The sequence below is a fragment of the Mauremys reevesii genome, linkage group 5 (assembly GCF_016161935.1).
Source record: "Mauremys reevesii isolate NIE-2019 linkage group 5, ASM1616193v1, whole genome shotgun sequence".
In the NCBI taxonomy this organism is placed as follows: domain Eukaryota; kingdom Metazoa; phylum Chordata; order Testudines; family Geoemydidae; genus Mauremys; species Mauremys reevesii.
This window is the reverse complement of record NC_052627.1, coordinates 137,732,364-137,751,270: the sequence shown is the minus strand read 5'-3', so window position 1 is coordinate 137,751,270 and position 18,907 is coordinate 137,732,364. Positions and strand designations below refer to the sequence as shown.

Below are 18,907 nucleotides of genomic sequence, written 5' to 3'. Positions count from 1 at the left end.
TTCAGGAGGGGGAATGTAGCTGCTCAAGCTGGAAGATCTCCTGGTTTTGCATCAACAATTTTCATTTATCATAAGTGCTGAAGGTCTCGGGTCTTTGCACTTTGGCACCTCCCCCAACACCCTGCCAGGGCCACTGGCTCAGGGGTGGTTCTGAAAGTAACGCCCCATACGCTGAAATGCCAGGGTCACTTTCTGCCTGTGACCTGACGGGTTTGGAGCATCTAAGAAGAAGTGACAGCTGGGTGCTCCCATTAGGCTAACGAGGCCTAGGGTGTAATTTAACTCCACACCGATCACCACGGTGTGGACCCAGATGCAGCCACCGGTGATTTTAATGGAAGAGAACTCGGTGCTGGAGAAAGTCGCTGCGTTGTCAGCCTGGGAGCCTGAAATCCTCCGTTCATCCTCAGCACCAGCAGAAACGGCACCAGCCAGCACTGCAGCTAGTACTTACAGCAGCGACCTTGCACTGCTGCTTGCGCTGCACTGATGTTACCCAGCTGGGCTTTCAGCATCCGGACTCCTGCCTGCGCTTCATCCAATAGGTGCAGAGCTAGAAGAAAGTCACAGTGACGTCAGTGGAGATGCAGAACACTTGATTATCAGCACGTGTGGTAGAGCAGCACCTGCAGGCCCCTGTGTGCCAGGCGCTGTACGGACAGGAGGGGACAGTCCCTGCTCTCAACAGCTCACAGTCAAAATAGACACGAGGTGGGAGAAATAAAGGACGATTTTCCTGCAGGGGAACTGAGGTGCAGGGAGAGGTGCCCAAGATCACACAGGAAGTTTGCAGCAGAGCTGGGAATTGACCCCAGCTCTCCTGAATTCTAGCCCTGTCCCCCCAATCTCCCCAGCCACCTCTTCCCAATCGCTCCCCCCTTGTGAGCTGTGAGTGGGTCCCCTGCAGCATGGGGCAGAGCTGGGGCTGCAAGAACATCCATGGCCCTGAGCCCTGGCCCCCGGGCTCCAGGCCGGGATTTTGAACAGCCCAGTGTTCAGGCGAGTTCTGTGCCGGGGTTTAGTTCAGGCCCATTTTCTGACTGGACGCTGAATAACCTGATCCATGGACAGGTTTGTATGTGCAGCCCTGTGCCAGACAGACAGACAGTTGTGAGACGTGGCCACAAGGGGGCGCTCTGCCTCCAGCAATGGGACTGTGGCAGGTACCCAAATTATTGGAGCTGCACAGGGAGGGCTCAGGGACTGGGGGGCAAATGGAGACCCACGAGTGCAGCTCCACTGACGTCCTGCTTACACCAGAGTCTGAATTCGGCCCCTGTGTGTCTCATGAGCTGCATCCGTCTTTCCCACCAATGCAACCCTGACAATACAGGGGCCAAGGTGAAAAATATGGAGCGAAGGGAGCAACAGTGAAAGGACGGAAGATGGTGACCACTAGGCATCCTGCGCAGGAGCATGGGGCGGATGCAGCCAGCCTGCCACTGCCAGGAAGGGAGCTAGGAGGGAGCCTGGAGCAGCCACCCGTCCCTGGGAACAGAGCCTCCGCTGGCAGAGGAAGGTGCAGAGCAGCAGCTCGTTAGACGGGGGATGGGACCACCTGGCAGGGAAGTGTATGGAGGGGAGCAGGAGGATGCCAGGCACCCACAATCCCTGTAGGCAGGAGAGTGCTCAGCTTCCAGGCCAAGGGAAGGGAACTGACCCACCCTGATGCCTAAGACCCTCGTCCTGTGACTTACTGTCCGATCCCTTTGCTGACGCATCCGAGGCGTTGTCAGGCTGCAGAGAGACTTGGAGCTTCTGCACCGCTTCTTCAACCCCTTGCAGCTTGCTCTGTGCCCTGAGATCTAGAAATCACACGTCTGCAGGTCAGCGACTGAACCGAACTGCGGCTGGAGACCAGCCACGCCCAGAGAAGGAACATGCTCCGAGCGCGAGGCTGTTCTCTATGACGTCTTTTATTTTAATCTTGGACAGCTTCCCTCCCGAGGAGGGACACCGGCAAGGCCAAGGCCCCGTTCGGGGCTCTCTCCTGGTGTATGTCACAGAGCAGTGACCTGGAGCGCCCGGCTTCAGCCTCATGAGACGCGGCTCCCTCCTGCTCCTCGCCCGGGCCCGGCTGCCAGGGAGACTGGCCGAATGTGCTGGGGGGAGGCGTGGCAGGAGAAGGACAGAGCCCCCCGCAGGTAACTCTGGCAGGGTGGGGAGTGCATGGTGGGCCTGGGCTGGGCGCGGGGGTCACTGGGCAGAGGAGACACGTGGGGCAGTTACGTGTCCTCCCCTTTAGATTGTGGCCCCTCTGCACGGGGAGGCGCCAGTCGTCTTTGCCACTCACTGCCCCTAAGGAACAGGGGCTTGTCTCCCCTCTCCTCCAAGAGCTCTCCACTCCAGCTCCCTGCTTTCAGCTGTTTGCTGGCTCCAGGGCAGGGACTCTTTGGCAGAGCAGGGAATTAAACCCAGCAGTCTGAGCCCCAGACAAGCGCCCGAACCACTGGGCCGTCCGGTCTCTCCATAGGGCATTTCTGTGGTGCCATGAGGACGCCTGGGGCTGAGGCTCGTGCTGGTGATACGTGGTCAGGAACGGACCCAGCGTGACCCTCAGAGCGCAGGTTGAGCATGTGGAGCTGCCACATGTGATCTGAAGTCCTTGAGGTGATGCTCAGGCAGGATGAAGTTCACCCAGAGCATCCCTGACAGGTGGCCTGTCTAACCTATCCTTAAAAACCTCCCGTGATGGGGGTTCCACAGCCTCCCCAGGTGACCTGTGCCAGTGCTGGGCCATCGTTAGACTTAGAAAGTTTGTGCCAGTATCAAACCAGCAGGGCAAGATCTTACAGCTTCATTCGAACTCCCTGGAGCAGGAGATTTATTTGGAGGGACAGACTGGAAACACAGTCGATATTCTGCTGAAATATGTTCCCCTCGCCGGCCTAGTCGAGCCAGCTGGCCTGTATGTATGTTGACAAACATTGGGCTTGGAGCTGCAGTTGAACTTACATAGAAGCGTCACAGCAAGGAGGGACGTGGCCAGGGCCAGACCCAGGAGGAGAAGGACAGCAGTGACGATGATGCCCCGCGCCCTGTGCCGCCAAGGGACTGATTTCTTGGGAGGGTTTCCTTGAAGGAGAAGAAGAAATGTATCCATGGAAAGTTACAGCTCAAATGCCACTGACTGAGGAAACTCCACCCCCCAAATCCAATACCTGCTCAGCCTCCTAGTCCCTGACTGTGGTTAACAGCAACAGCGGAATGAGGCCAAATAAGGTCAGAACTGAAAAGCGTGAAAAGCGACCCTCCCTAAATCAGGAGTGACTCTAGTGCCAGGCAGGCGTCATGTGAGAGAGATCTGGGAGCAAGATTTCCCCCCTGCCTAAGCATTTCTTGAGAGGGTCATTTAGGGCTTGTGAAGTCCAGGCCCAAAGGAGAATTTTTAAGTGAGAAAAGGAACCTGAAACAACTTATGAAATCTGAACTCAACATAAGAACATAAGAACGGCCCTACCGGGTCAGATCAAAGATCCATCTAGCCCGGTATCTGTCTACTGACAGTGGCCAATGCCAGGTGCCCCAGAGGGAGTGAACCTAACAGGCAATGATCAAGTGATCTCTCTCCTGCCATACATCTCCATCCACTGACGAACAGAGGCTAGGGACATCATTCTTACCCATCCTGGCTAATAGCCATTTATGGACTTAGCCACCATGAATTTATCCAGTTCCCTTTTAAACATTGTTATAGTCCTAGCCTTCACAACCTCCTCAGGTAAGGAGTTCCACAAGTTGACTGTGCGCTGCGTGAAGAAGAACTTCCTTTTATTTGTTTTAAACCTGCTGCCTATTAATTTCATTTGGTGACCCCTAGTTCTTGTATTATGGGAATAAGTAAATAACTTTTCCTTATCCACTTTCTCAACATCACTCATGATTTTATATACCTCTATCATATCCCCCCTTAGTCTTCTCTTTTCCAAGCTGAAGAGTCCTAGCCTCTTTAATCTTTCCTCATATGGGACCCTCTCCAAACCCCTAAACATTTTAGTTGCCCTTTTCTGAACCTTTTCTAATGCTAAAATATCTTTTTTGAGGTGAGGAGACCACATCTGTACACAGTATTCAAGATGTGGGCGTACCATGGATTTATATAAGGGCAATAATGTATTCTCAGTCTTATTTTCTATCCCCTTTTTAATGATTCCTAACATCCAGTTTGCTTTTTTGACCGCCTCTGCACACTGCGTGGACATCTTCAGAGAACTATCCACGATGACTCCAAGATCTTTTCCTGACTCGTTGTAGCTAAATTAGCCCCCATCATGTTGTATGTATAGTTGGGGTTATTTTTTCCAATGTGCATTACTTTACATTTATCCACATTAAACTTCATTTGCCATTTTGTTGCCCAATCACTTAGTTTTGTGAGATCTTTTTGAAGTTCTTCACAATCTGCTTTGGTCTTAACTATCTTGAGTAGTTTAGTATCATCTGCAAACTTTGCCACCTCACTGTTTACCCCTTTCTCCAGATCATTTATGAATACATTGAATAGGATTGGTCCTAGGACTGACCCTTGGGGAACACCACTAGTTACCCCTCTCCATTCTGAGAATTTACCATTAATTCCTACCCTTTTTTCCCTGTCTTTTAACCAGTTCTCAATTCATGAAAGGACCTTCCCTTTTATCCCATGACAACTTAATTTACGTAAGAGTCTTTGGTGAGGGACCTTGTCAAAGGCTTTCTGGAAATCTAAGTACACTATGTCCACCAGATCCCCCTTGTTCACATGTTTGCTGACCCCTTCAAAGTACTGTAGTAGATTAGTAAGACACGATTTCCCTTTACAGAAACCATGTTGACTATTGCTCAACAGTTTATGTTTTTCTATGTGTCTGACAATTTTATTCTTAACTATTGTTTCGACTAATTTGCCTGGTACCAACGTTAGACTTACCGGTCTGTAATTGCCGGGATCACCCCTAGAGCCCTTTTTAAATATTGGCGTTACATTAGCTAACTTCCAGTCATTGGGTACTGAAGCCGATTTAAAAGCCAGGTTACAAACCTTAGTTAATAGTTCCGCAACTTCACATTTGAGTTATTTCAGAACTCTTGGGTGAATGCTATGTAGTCCCGGTGACTTGTTAATGTTGAGTTTATCAATTAATTCCAAAACCTCCTCTAGTGACACTTCAATCTGTGACAGTTCCTCAGATTTGTCACCTACAAAAGCCAGCTCAGGTTTGGGAATCTCCCTAACATCCTCAGCTGTGAAGACTGAAGCAAAGAATCCATTTAGTTTCTCCGCAATGACTTTATCGTCTTTAAGCGCTCCTTTTGTATTTCGATCGTCAAGGGGCCCCATTGGTTGTTTAGCAGGCTTCCTGCTTCTGATGTACTTAAAAAACATTTTGTTATTACCTTTAGAGTTTTTGGATAGCTGTTCTTCAAACTCCTCTTTGGCTTTTCTTATTACAATCTTGCATTTAAGTTGGCAGTGTTTGTGCTCCTTTCTATTTGCCTCACTAGGATTTGACTTCCACTTTTTAAAGGAAGTCTTTTTATCTCTCACTGCTTCTTTTACATGGTTGTTAAGCCACGGTGGCTCTTTTTTAGTTCTTTTACTGTGTTTCTTAATTTGGGGTATACATTGAAGTTGGGCCTCTATTATGGTGTCTTTAAAAAGGGCCCATGCAACTTGCAGGGATTTCACTTTAGTCACTGTACCTTTTAACTTTTGTCTAACTAACCCCCTCATTTTTGCATAGTTCCCCCTTTTGAAATGAAATGCCACAGTGTTGGGCAGTTGAGGTGTTCTTCCCACCACAGGGATGTTGAATGCTATTGTATTATGGTCACAATTTCCAAGCGGTCCTGCTATAGTTACCTCTTGGACCAGCTCCTGCGCTCCACTCAGGATTAAATCTAAAGTTGCCTCTCCCCTTGTGGGTTCCCGTACCAGCTGCTCCATGAAGCAGTCATTTAAAGTATCGAGAAATTTTATCTCTGCATTTCATCCTGAAGTGAAATGTTCCCAGTCAATCATCACTATTACTGTCCTGGTCAGGTGGTCGATAATAGATCCCTAATGTTATATTTTTATTAGAGCATGAAATTTCTATCCATAGAGATTCTATGGAACATGTGGATTTCCTTAAGATTTTTACTTCATTTGAATCTACACTTTCTTTCATATATAGTGCCACTCCTCCCCCTGAACGACCTGTTCTGTCCTTCCGATATATTTTGTACCCCGGAATGATTGTGTCCCATTGATTGCTCTCAGTCCACCAGGTTTCTGTGATGCCTATTATATCAATATCTTCCTTTATCACAAGGCACTCTAGTTCACACATCTTATTATTTAGACTTCTGGCATTTGTGTACAAACACTTTAAAAACTTTTCCCTGTTTATTAGCTTGCCTTTTTCTGATGTGCCAGATTCTTTTTTATGGACTGTTTCTGGCCCTTACATTATACTCTTCCGTCCTCTGCTCCTGACTATGACCTGGAGATTCTCTTTCATCAGACTTTCCCCTAAAAGAAGTTTGTGTCCGATCCACACACTCCTCTGCAGCAGTCGGCTTTCCCCCATCTCCTAGTTTAAAAACTGCTCTACAACCTTTTTAATGTTTAGTGCCAGCAATCTGGTTCCACTTTGGTTTAGGTGGAGCCCATCTCTCCTGTATAGGCTCCTCCCATCCCAGAAGTTTCCCCAGTTCCTAATGAACGTGAACCCCTCCTCTCTACACCATCGTCTCATCCATGCATTGAGACTTTGAAGCTCTGCCTGCCTACCTGGCCCTACGTGTGGGACTGGGAGCATTTCTGAGAATGCCACCATAGAGGTCCTGGATTTCAGTCTTTTCCCTAGCAGCCTAAATTTGGCTTCCAGGACATCTCTCCTACCCTTCCTTATGTCACTGGTACCTACATGTACCACGACCACCGGCTGCTCCCCAGCACTACACATAAGTGTGTCTAGATGCCTCGAGAGATCTGCAACCTTCGCACCAGGCATGCAAGTCACCATACGGTTCTCTCGGTCATCACAGACCCAGCTATCTACATTTCTAATAATCGAATCTCCCATTACTAACACCTGCCTTTTCCTAGAAACTGGAGTTCCCTCCCCCGGAGAGTTAACCTCAGTGTGAGAGGCAACCCCAGCACCATCTGGAAGGAGGGTCCCAACTACGGGAAGGTTTCCCTCTGCTCCCATTGACTGCTCTGCTTCCCTGGGCCCTTCTTCCTCCTCAACAGCGTAGGGGCTGTCTGAGCGGAGGTGGAACAATTCTACAGTGTCCCGGAAAGCCTCATCAACATACCTCTCTGCCTCTCTCAGCTCCTCCAGTTCTGCCACCCTGGCCTCCAAAGTCCGTACATGGTCTCTGAGGACCAGGAGCTCCTTGCACTGACTGCACACATACGCCACACACCCACAGGGCAGGTAATCATACATGCAACACTCAGCGCAATAAACTGGATAGCCCCCACTCTGCTGCTGGGCTTCTGCCTGCATTGTCTCCTAGTTAATGGAAGGGTGGTTTACAGAAAGGGGTTTTGAAATGTGGTTTGGTTTGTAGGTTTTAAGGGGACTAGAGGGGAAGGGTTAGGACCGACAAGGGACTCCCAATCCCTTCCCACTCCCCTTCCCAACTCCCTTGCGAAACTCCTGTTAGCAGCCCCTGGTCGCTTGTGCGCGGCTTTAAAAAGCCCTGGCCTGAGTGAATGCCCCGCCCACTGATTAAGGCTCAACCAATTACCAGAGGCTTCAAGGTTTCAAACCTTCCTTTGAAGCTCACGGCCTCCGACTGCCAGCCAGAGCACACGGTCCTTCAAACAACCAACCAACCAAACAGACTGACAAACACAAGCTCAGCACACAGCAAGTAACCCCCAAACACAAACAAACACACACTACAGACAGTCACTTACCCCACAGATGCTGTATTTGCTCCTCCTTCACCTGGAGAACTACCTTGTGAAACTCCCTGTTAGCAGCCCCTGTTCGAGGCAGTGAAAGGAGGGGAAATGATTCTTTGCAGGAGAAAAGTGGGGCTGACAGCAGCAGTGTGCTCAGAAGGGCAAACAGGATGTTAGGAATCATTAAAAGGGGGATAGAGAATAAGACTGAGAATATATTATTGCCCTTATATAAATCCATGGTACGCCCACATCTCGAATACTGTGTACAGATGTGGTCTCCTCACCTCAAAAAAGATATTCTAGCACTAGAAAAGGTTCAGAAAAGAGCAACTAAAATGATTAGGGGTTTAGAGAAGGTCCCATATGAGGAAAGATTAAAGAGGCTAGGACTCTTCAGTTTGGAAAAGAGAAGACTAAGGGGGGACATGATAGAGGTATATAAAATCATGAGTGATGTTGAGAAAGTGGATAAGGAAAAGTTATTTACTTATTCCCATAATACAAGAACTAGGGGTCACCAAATGAAATTAATAGGCAGCAGGTTTAAAACAAATAAAAGGAAGTTCTTCTTCACGCAGCGCACAGTCAACTTGTGGAACTCCTTACCTGAGGAGGTTGTGAAGGCTAGGACTATAACAATGTTTAAAAGGGGACTGGATAAATTCATGGTGGCTAAGTCCATAAATGGCTATTAGCCAGGATGGGTAAGAATGGTGTCCCTAGCCTCTGTTCGTCAGAGGATGGAGATGGATGGCAGGAGAGAGATCATTTGATCATTGCCTGTTGGGTTCGCTCCCTCGGGGGCACCTGGCATTGGCCACTGTCGGTAGACAGATACTGGGCTAGATGGACCTTTGGTCTGACCCGGTACGGCCTTTCTTATGTTCTTATGTTCTTAAGGGCCTTTCTACAGCATCCCTGTCTGATAACCCATCCCGAGGATGCTGGGCTCCCCCCTGCAAGGCAGCCAAGGGGCGAATCACAGGGCAAAGCCCGAAGACTGTGTCTCCCCTGCACATTAAAGGGAGAAAACTAGAGCTGCATTCGAGCCAGGATCTATGTGTAGACAGAAGTAAGTGTGCTCGGTGTGCTCTGGATTTGGTCTCCCCAAGGTGAATGGCAGCTGCTTGGAGATGCAAGACTGTCGGATTCCCCTCTCCCTGAAAGTCTCAGCCTGCCGCACCCCCTCCCTGTATGACCACACCCTCCACTTCTGTCAGCCCCGTCTCCCTGCCTGTCTCCTGACCCTTCCTGGGCGTCTCTCATGTGTTCAAATCCAGAACAGCTGCCACACGGCACCTGGATTGCACTGAAACCAAAGGCAATAAACAACCCCTGGAGAAGGCCCTTGATCAGCTGACACCGGCCCAACCAAACGTAAGAACATGAGAATGGCCAGACTGGGTCAGACCAAAGGTCCATCCAGCCCAGTGTCCTGTCTGCCGACAGTGGCCACTGCCAGGCGCCCTAGAGGGAGTGAACCTAACAGGCAATGATCAAGTGATCTCTCTCCTGCCATCCATCTCCATCCTCTGACAAACAGAGGCTAGGGACACCATTCTTACCCAGCCTGGCTAATAGCCATTGATGGACTTAACCTCCAGGAATTATCTAGGTCTTTTTTGTAGTCTGTTATAGTCTTGACCTTCACAACATCCTCTGATAAAGAGTTCTACAGACTGATTGTGCACTGGGTGAAGAAATACTTCCTTTTGTTTGTTTTAAACCGGCTACCTATTAATTTCACTTGGTGACCCCTAGTTCCTGTGTTATGAGAAGGAGTAAATAACACTTCCTTATTTACTTTCTCCACACCAGTCATGATTTTATACACTTCACTCATATCCCCCCCTTTACTCATCTCTTTTCCAAGCTGAAAAGTCCCTGTCTTATTAATCTCTCCTCATATGGCAGCCGTTCTATACCCCAATCCCTTTTCTGAACCTTTTCCAATTCCAATGTATCTTTTTTTAGATGGGGTGACTACATCTGCATGCAGTGTTCAAGATGTGGGCATACCATGGATTTATACAGAGGGAATATGATATTTTCTGTCTTCTTTTCTTAATGATTTGCAACATTCTGTTCACCTTTTTCACAGCTGCTGCACATTCAATGGATGTTTTCAGAGAACTGTCCACAATGGCTCCAAGATCCCTCTCTTGAGCGGAAACAACCAATTCACATCCCATTATGTTATAGGTATAGTTGGGATTATGTTTTCCAATGTGCGTTACTTTGCATTTATCAACATTGAATTTCAGCTGCAATTTTGTTGCCCAGTCACCCAGCCAAAGTACTGAGAGGGGCCCCTTGTGCTGGGAGCTTTAGGAAAACAGCCTGGTCCTTATCTCAGAACTTGCTGCATTTATTCCTTGTCCCCCATCCCCGAGCCCTGGGGAAAACCCTTCTCTGCTAACACAGCTACATCTCCCTGCCCCTGCTCACGGTTAGAATCGTGTGCTCGGGCAGGGAAGGGGCAGCGGGTAAGGAAAGGAGGTGTCACTGTGAAATGGGGGGATGAGAGGGAGCTGGTCCCCAGAGATGGGGGCTGTGAGGATTTGACCCTGGTGATCTCCTCCTGGGAGAGGCTGATGGTGGCAGTGAGCTGGGGAGGGGGAGCCTGGCTGGCTTTTATGGCCAGCCCATGGCACTGCGCTGCCCGGCAGGAGGCTGGGATGCTGGGCAGGGACTCCCATCTCTCCCCCTGTGCCCTTCTCCCGCTGGGGACTGGCAGGGGAGAGAACGCACTGGGAAGCACTGACCGAGCACCCTCGCCCACTGCCCGTGGTGCTGTCTGGCCAGCACAAGGCTGAGCTCTGGGGACGTGGTCAGTGGAGCAAGCGATCGCTGCCCAAGACGCTCTGCAGAGACCACAAAGCCGAGGAGAGGCCAGCGGGATTCCAGGGTCCGGTGCAGCCTCTTGTGCTTACCTTTGGGCTGGGGAGCAGCTTCCATCATCTCCATGTTCTCATAGATACCCTCATCCGCCATTGTCCTGCCTTCGCGCTGAGCCGAGCCCCTGATCACTGGCCTGTGGGTCCTTTCTGCAGCCTGCTGGGTTAGAGCCTCCCTCTGACAGCAGCCCTGGGGGAGGGGCAGGGAAGTGAGGGAGGAAGGATGGGGTGGGGTGGAGGGGAGAGGTGTTTAGAAGGGGAAAGGGGGTGGGGAGGAGGTGAAGGGGTGGAGTGTTGTGGCGGTTGGATGGGGGACGGAGGGGGAGAGGTGGAGGGGAGAGGTGGGTGGATGAGAGAGGCACTTAGATGGAGGAAGGAGGGGAGGGGCTGTTGCATGCGGAAGAAGGGGAGGGGGAGCGGGGAAGGGAAAGGTGGGTGGATGGGGGAGTGAGGGGGTGGCATTTGGACGGGGGAAGGAAGGGGAGTGGGAGGGAGGGAAAGAGAGGGGATGGGAGAGACGTTTGGTTGGGGAAGGACGGGGAGGACGTGACGGGGGGAGGCGGTTGGAGGGGGGAAGGAGCGGGAGGGGGAGGGCATGCAGGGAAGAGCTGGTGGATGGGGCAGGAGAGGGTGGGGAGAAGTGGTTGGTTGGGGATGGGGAAGGATGGGGAGAGGAGATGCGGTTGGATGGGGGAAGGAGCGGAACAGGGGAGGGAGGTGGAGGGGGAGGGCATGGAGGGCAGAGACGGGTGGATGGGGGAAGGAGGCGTGAGGGAGGAGGAAGACAGCGCTCTGTCGGCAGTGCCTGGCCATAGGTGCTGGATCTAGGGGGGCTGCCGCACCCCCTGGCTGGAAGCGGTTTCCATCACATGCAGGGTTACAGTTCGTTTCAGTGGCTCTCAGCACCCCACTATTCACGTTGTTCCAGCCCCCTGGGCCCAGCCTTTCATGGTCCCCTCTTGCGGGTGGGGCTCTGGTGAGAGCGTAAAGGCATAATCCCCGTGCGCCACGCGTGCGGTTGGCTATCAGAGGTCGTGCAGCGGAGGGGCTGGGCCTGGGGAAGCCTGGGCCTGCTCTCCTCCTGGGATACCCCCAGCTCTGCCCAGCCATGGCATCCTGCTCTGTGTCCTGGGCCCGCTTGTGTTGTGGGGCCTCCAGAATCATCCCACTGAAGCACGGTGAGGGGCAGGCTTGGGGCAGTGTGGGGGCCAGGCCTGTGTCCTGCTCCTTGCCTCCGGACCATGTCCTCTCCCCCCCGACCATGGCACCCTGGGCAGTCACCCACATCGCCCGCCCCGAAGGCCGGACCTATCCTGGGGCATCCACGAATGTCCAAATCTGCATCTTTTTCCTATGTGTGACCATCCACGGGTGGGAGTCCTGCTGTCCAAAGAGACAGAACCTGCTCACTGCTCCGGCGGTAACATGGGATGAGAGGGGGCACGTGTGGAATCAAAGGTTAGTGTGTTACACAAGCACTCCTGGTGAGTACGAGCAGCACTGGTACAAGCAGCCAAGTGGGCACATGCCCAGCGATACACAAACGTTGGTGGCTGAACGCCGACATGACTTTGTAGCGTGGACACGGCCTCGGTCGCCATCTCTGGGGCTGTACAGGAAGTTTCCAGGAAGGACAAGCAGCCTTGCAGGTTCCACATTCACCGGGAGCAGAGCCGGTCAGAGCTCAGGGGGAAGGTTACAAACATGGGAGCTAGAGACAGTCCTGGGGGTCTGGTGACTGATCCATGTGGGACCAAGTGCTGTGTCTGCTGTGAAGGCTGCATCCCAGTTCCTGAGCCACCTTGGAAACAGGCTCCTGATTCCCCATCTCACTGAACAACAAGGAGATGCTTGTCTGTTAGCTGTGGGACGGGAATAGCTGCTGGCTGGACGGGGCTTTGGACTGGTGTTTGCTGAGGAGATTCTGAGGTGCTGGGTGGGGATGGAGAGGCTGCCATTCTCCTCAGGCCCTGGAGAGTCCAGAGGGGGGACACATACATTTGGAGTCTCCCCCCCTCCCACAGAGACTGGGAAATGATCAGTGTGAGGTCAGAGGGGAATGCTCGGAAGATGTGGCCCAAACACCACAAGTGAGTGTTGTGATGTTACCTTGCACTGAAATACATGTAACAGCAACAGCACCGGGAGTGTTACCGGCAGATTTACTGCTGAACCGCGCTGCTAAAGGCACTGAAAAGTGTCCTGTATGCTGTCTGCGAGGGGCTGTGTGTGTGTTAAACGTTCGCTCACTAAGAAATTGCGACTCTCTGAGCTGACTGGCAGCTGTCGTTATCCCCTACAGGGATGGGCTGGTACCGTAGCTCTGAACTTCAACTCTGTGCAAAACTTTTCTTTTTTGAAGCCCTGAAAAGACAGAGCTCAGGCCTGCGCTTCAGCAGGGAGTTGTGCTGAGGGGCAGGGAAGGGGGTGTCACAGTTACACATAATTCTGCCTCCGCCTCCCCCAGCCCATTGCATCTCTGTGCCCTGCTGCAGCATCGCCACTGGTCCAGCCCGGCCTGACTCCTGGCAGCGGCTTCCCCCTCACCTACCAGGTGGGTGGTGTCAGGGGTGGGCTGGGCTTTTAGGGGATTTGGGCTCAGCCCCATCAGTGTGCAGTTAGCCCCAAACCCAGGTGATGAGTGTGGGACGCTGGCTGGATCGACCATCACGTGATGGTAGCCTGGGGTAGGGGCAGTGCTGCTCGTAAAATGGAGCCTGGTGTATCACAGAGGGGAGACAAGAGGCTCAGAAAGACATAGGGGCTGGTGGGTGAGGCCACGAGTCTTGGAACGGGCTGGTAGAGCTCCCTCACTCAGTGACAGCTGGTGCCCTGATAGAAGGGTAAAGGGCAGAAAGAGACTAGTGCAGGATCCAGAGGGGATCAAGGGTCAGGGAGGCATCAGGGAGCAGCTTTCCCCACAGCAGCCACAGGGAAAGGCCAGGCTGGAGCAACCTGAGTGAGGGCCAGGAGCCAACCCTTAAGGCCTTGTCGTCACTGTTCTTACAGTGAGGAAATTTGTCCTGAGATTTAATCTCAGTCTGGTGTGCTGGATTTTGAACCCATCGCCCCTTGTCCTGCCATCTGCAGCAAAAGAGAACAGTAGTATATGGCTGGATAGTATTCATCACCTTGTATTTTTGACAGGTTTCCATGCCCTCTTTAGCGCTTATCATAGAATCACAGAATATCAGGGTTGGAAGGGACCTCAGGAGGTATCTAGTCCAACCCCCTGCTCAAAGCCGGGCCAATCCCCAACTAAATCATCCCAGCCAGGGCTTTGTCAAGCCTGACCTTAAAAACCTCTAAGGAAGGAGATTCCACCACCTCCCTAGGGAACCCATTCCAGTTCTTCACCACCCTACTAGTGAAAAAGTTTTTCCTAATGTCCAACCTAAACCTCCCCCTCTGCAACTTGAGACCATTACTCCTTGTTCTGTCATCTTCTACCACTGAGAACAGTCTAGATCCATCCTCTTTGGAACCCCCTTTCAGGTAGTTGAAAGCAGCTATCAAATCCCCCCTCACTCTTCTCTTCTGCAGACTAAACAATCCCAGTTCCCTCAGCCTTTCCTCATAAGTAATGTGTTCCAGCCCCCCAATCATTTTTGTTGCCCTCCACTGGACTCTCTCCAATTTTTCCACATCTTTCTTGTAGTGTGGGGCCCAAAACTGGACGCAATACTCCAGATGAGGCCTCACCAGTGCTGAATAGAGGGGAATGATCACATCCCTCGATCTGCTGGAAATGCCCCTACTTATACAGCCCAAAATGCCATTAGCCTACTTGGCAACAAGGGCACACTGTTGACTCATATTCAGCTTTTTGTCCCCTGTAACCCCTTGGTCCTTTTCTGCAGAACTGATGCCCAGCCATTCAGTCCCTAGTCTGTAACAGTGCATGGGATTCTTCCATCCTAAGTGCAGGACTCTGCACTTGTCCTTGTTGAACCTCATCATATTTCTTTTGGCCCAATCCTCTAATTTGTCTAGGTCCCTCTGTATCCTATCCCTACCCTCCAGTGTATCAACCACTCCTCCCATTTTAGTGTCATCTGCAAACTTGCTAAGGGTGCAGTCCACACCATCCTCCAGATCGTTAATGGAGATATTGAACAAAACCGGCCCCAGCACCAATCCCTGGGCAACTCCACTTGATACCGGCTGCCAACTAGACATGGAACCATTGATCACTACCCGTTCAGCCCGACCATCTAGCCAGTTTTCCATCCACCTTACCGTCCATTCATCCAGCCCAGACTTCTTTAACTTGCTGGCAAGAATACTGTGGGAGACTGTATCAAAAGCTTTGCTAAAGTCCAGAAATAGCACATCCACTGCTTTCCCCTCATCCACAGAGCCGGTTATCTCATCATAGAAGGCAATTAGGTTAGTCAGGCATGACTTGCCCTTGGTGAATCCATGCTGACTGTTCCTGATCACTTTCCCCTCCTTTAAGTGGTTCAGAATTGATTCCTTGAGGACCTGTTCCATTATTTTTCCAGGGAGTGAGGTGAGACTGACTGGCCTTTAGTTCCCTGGATCATCCTTCTTCCCTTTTTTAAAGATGGGCACTACATTAGCTTTTTTCCAGTCATCCGGGACCTTCCCCGATCGCCATGATTTTTCAAAGATAATGGCCAATGGCTCTGCAATCTCATCGGCCAACTCCTTTAGCACCCTCGGATGCAGTGTTTCCGGCCCCATGGACTTGTGCTCCTCCAGCTTTTCTAAATAGTCCCGAATTACTTCTTTCTCCACAGAGAGCTGGTCACCTCTTCTCCATACCGTGTTGCAGAGTGCAGCTGTCTGGGAGCTGACCTTGTCTGTGAAGACAGAGGCAAAAAAAGCATTTTTTCTTCCAGAGTCTGCACCTCCCCTCCCCACACACACCCTCCGGTCCCCAAATTTCCTCCTGCACCCCCCCCACTCCTTCTCACCCTGAAACTCTCTCCCAGAGCCTGCACCCCTCACCCCCTCCTCCACTCCCACTCCCTGCCGCAGCCCAGAGCCTGCACCCAGCACCAAAACTCCCTCCCAGAGACTGCATCCATCACCTCCTCCTGCACCCCTCATTCTCTCCTGCATCCCCACTCTGCATCCCCTCCCCCCAAACTCCCTCTTGTACCCCACCCTTCCCCACACCCACTTTTGCCCCCAAACTCCCTCCCAGAGCCTGCACCCTCACCCCCTTGCACTCCCACCCCCTGCCCCAGCCCAGAGCCTTCACCCAGCACCCAAACTCCCTCCCAGAGCCCGACCCCTCACACCTCCTGCACTCAAACTCCCTCCCAGAGCCTTACGCAGGTGCGGGGGGGGGGGGGTTGGGTGTTCTGAGCACCACCAAAATTTCTACAAACCTGCTGCCCCTGGGGTCCCACTAAAAGAACCTGAAATATCTCTTTGGGGATTAACTATAAATGGTTGAGAGCATGTTTGTGAACCCCAACAGGAATCCAAGGCGCACCCTGTCTTTAAAGCAACCCCAATTGAACAGGTGATTGGAAAAACCATTTGGTTTGTGGACGGTAGCTCATATTACACCGAAGGAGAATGAGTCACTGGCTTTGCAGGGATTTGTTAAACTGGAAACCTGCAGAGAGCTAACTTCTTCCATTACAAATTGATCAAAGGAGGATCGCAGTCTGCAGAAGTGTCACCGGTCTTAGAAGTTGTAGCTAGGATGAAGAACAAGCAAATGGAGCTAATAATAGGAACTGATTCAGAATATGTTTACAAGGGAACCACTATTTATCTACCCTAGTAGAATAGTGCAGGTTTCACGGGAACCGATTGATCCAACATTAAACACAAAACCATATGGCAGCAAATAGAGAAATTGGCAAAGCAGTATGAAAAGTTCCGGATGATTCAAATAAAGGCCCATAAGGGAAGGGGTCCATTACGGTGGGGAAATGAACAAGCAGATAAATTGGCTAAAGAAGCAGCCCTCACTAGCTTCGTTTGACAATAAACCTGGCCGAGTGCCTTCGTATCTTATCAGAGTCTATGGTCACTGGGGGTTCTCTCGGGGTTTGCTGTGCCAGCGATCTGCAGAGCCGGGGCAGCACACAGAGTGAACACGCACGCAGCCGATTGATATCAACATTGAACAGATGTTTGTGTAGGCTGTCTACACAAACATCCCACACACAGATGGAATACAAGCTGTCAGGAACAGTATCCCTGATGATGCCACAGCACAACTGGTTGCTGATTTCTGAGCCTTTATCCTCATGCACAACTATTTCAAATTTGATGACAATATATATCTCCAGCTCAGTGGCACCGCTATGGGCACCCGCATGGCCCCACAATATGCCAATATTTTTATGGCCGACCTGGAACAATGCTTCCTTAGCTCCCGTCCACTCACGCCCCTTCTCTACCTACGCTACATTGATGACATCTTCATCATCTGGACCCATGGGAAGGAGACCCTGGAAAAATTCCACCACGATTTTAACAGCTTCCACCCCACCATCAACCTCAGCCTGGATCAATCTACACGAGAGGTCCACTTCCTAGACACCACGGTGCAAATCAGTGATGGTCACATTAACACCACCCTACACCGAAAACCTACCGACCGCTATGCCTACCTTCATGCCTCCAGCTTCCATCCCAGGCACACCACACGATCCATTGTCTACAGCCAAGCACTGAGGTACAACCGCATCTGCTCTAACCCCTCAGACAGAGACCAACACCTACAAAATCTCCACCAAGCATTCTCAAAACTACAGTACCCGCACGAGGAAATAAGGAAACAGATCAACAGAGCCAGACGTGTACCCAGAAGCCTCCTACTGCAAGACAAACCCAAGAAAGAAACCAACAGGACTCCACTGGCCATCACATACAGTCCCCAGCTAAAACCCCTCCAACGCATCATCAGGGATCTACAACCCATCCTGGACAATGATCCCACACTTTCACAGGCCTTGGGTGGCAGGCCAGTCCTCACCCACAGACAACCTGCCAACCTGAAGCATATTCACCAGTAACTGCACACCGCACCATAGTAACTCTAACTCAGGAACCAATCCATGCAACAAACCTCGATGCCAACTCTGCCCACATATCTACACCAGCGACACCATCACAGGACCTAACTAGATCAGCCACACCATCATCGGTTCATTCACCTGCATGTCCACCAATGTAATATACGCCATCATATGCCAGCAATGCCCCTCTGCTATGTACATGGGCCAAACTGGACAGTCTCTACGGAAAAGGATAAATGGACACAGATCAGACATTAGGAATGGCAATATACAAAAACCTGTAGGAGAACACTTCAACCTCCCTGGCCACACAATAGCAGATCTTAAGGTGGCCATCCTGCAGCAAAAAAACTTCAGGACCAGACTTCAAAGAGAAACTGCTGAGCTTCAGTTCATCTGCACATTTGACACCATCAGCTCAGGATTAAACAAAGACTGTGAATGGCTTTCCAACTACAGAACCAGTTTCTCCTCCCTTGGTTTTCACACCTCAACTGCTAGAACAGGGCCTCATCCTCCCTGATTGAACTAACCTCGTTATCTCTAGTTTGCTTCTTGCTTGCATATATAAACCTGCCCCTGGAAATTTCCACTGCTTGCATCCGACTAAGTGGGTATTCACCCACGAAAGCTCATGCTCTAAAATGTCTGTTAGTCTATAAGGTGCAACAGGATTCTTTGCTGCTTTTACAGATCCAGACTAACACAGCTACCCCTCTGATACTTGTTTTAGTGAAACAGTTTTGCAGGCAGCCATTCTGTGTTAGTTGTTATGCTTTAACACAGGCAAGCGTTTGTCATTCGGAAGCACTTTCCCATTTTATGAGTTATTATCTCCCCCATCCTACGGCCTATTAGAAATATTAACAAAAACAAAAAGATACTTTGTAGCTGGGCCTGCAAAGCAACAATTACAACTGTGTTGATCGTTATCTTGTCTAAGCCCCGAGAGAAGATTTTTTGTTTTGTTTTTATAAAACACTTTTATGCAAACTGTAACCTAGATGCTCTACAGCGTTAAATAATAGGAACCAGTAGACAAGAGACCTAAGACACTGCTGAAATCGGAGGGGTTATGATTAAGTCCTAATGCAGAAGGCCTGGGGGAGAAATGA

General features: G+C 50.8%; 1 protein-coding gene across 1 annotated transcript in view; it reads right to left on the bottom strand.

Annotated features, from left to right (window-relative positions):
- Positions 1 to 10,968, bottom strand: part of LOC120406888 (C-type lectin domain family 4 member F-like) — an 80,883-nt gene extending 69,915 nt beyond the window's left edge. The window contains exon 1 of the mRNA XM_039542062.1: positions 10,819 to 10,968. Coding sequence (XP_039397996.1) covers positions 10,819 to 10,879 — 61 coding nt within the window. The 5' untranslated portion in view covers positions 10,880 to 10,968. The remainder of the gene's footprint in view (positions 1 to 10,818) is intronic.
- Positions 10,969 to 18,907: the final 7,939 nt, after the last annotated feature.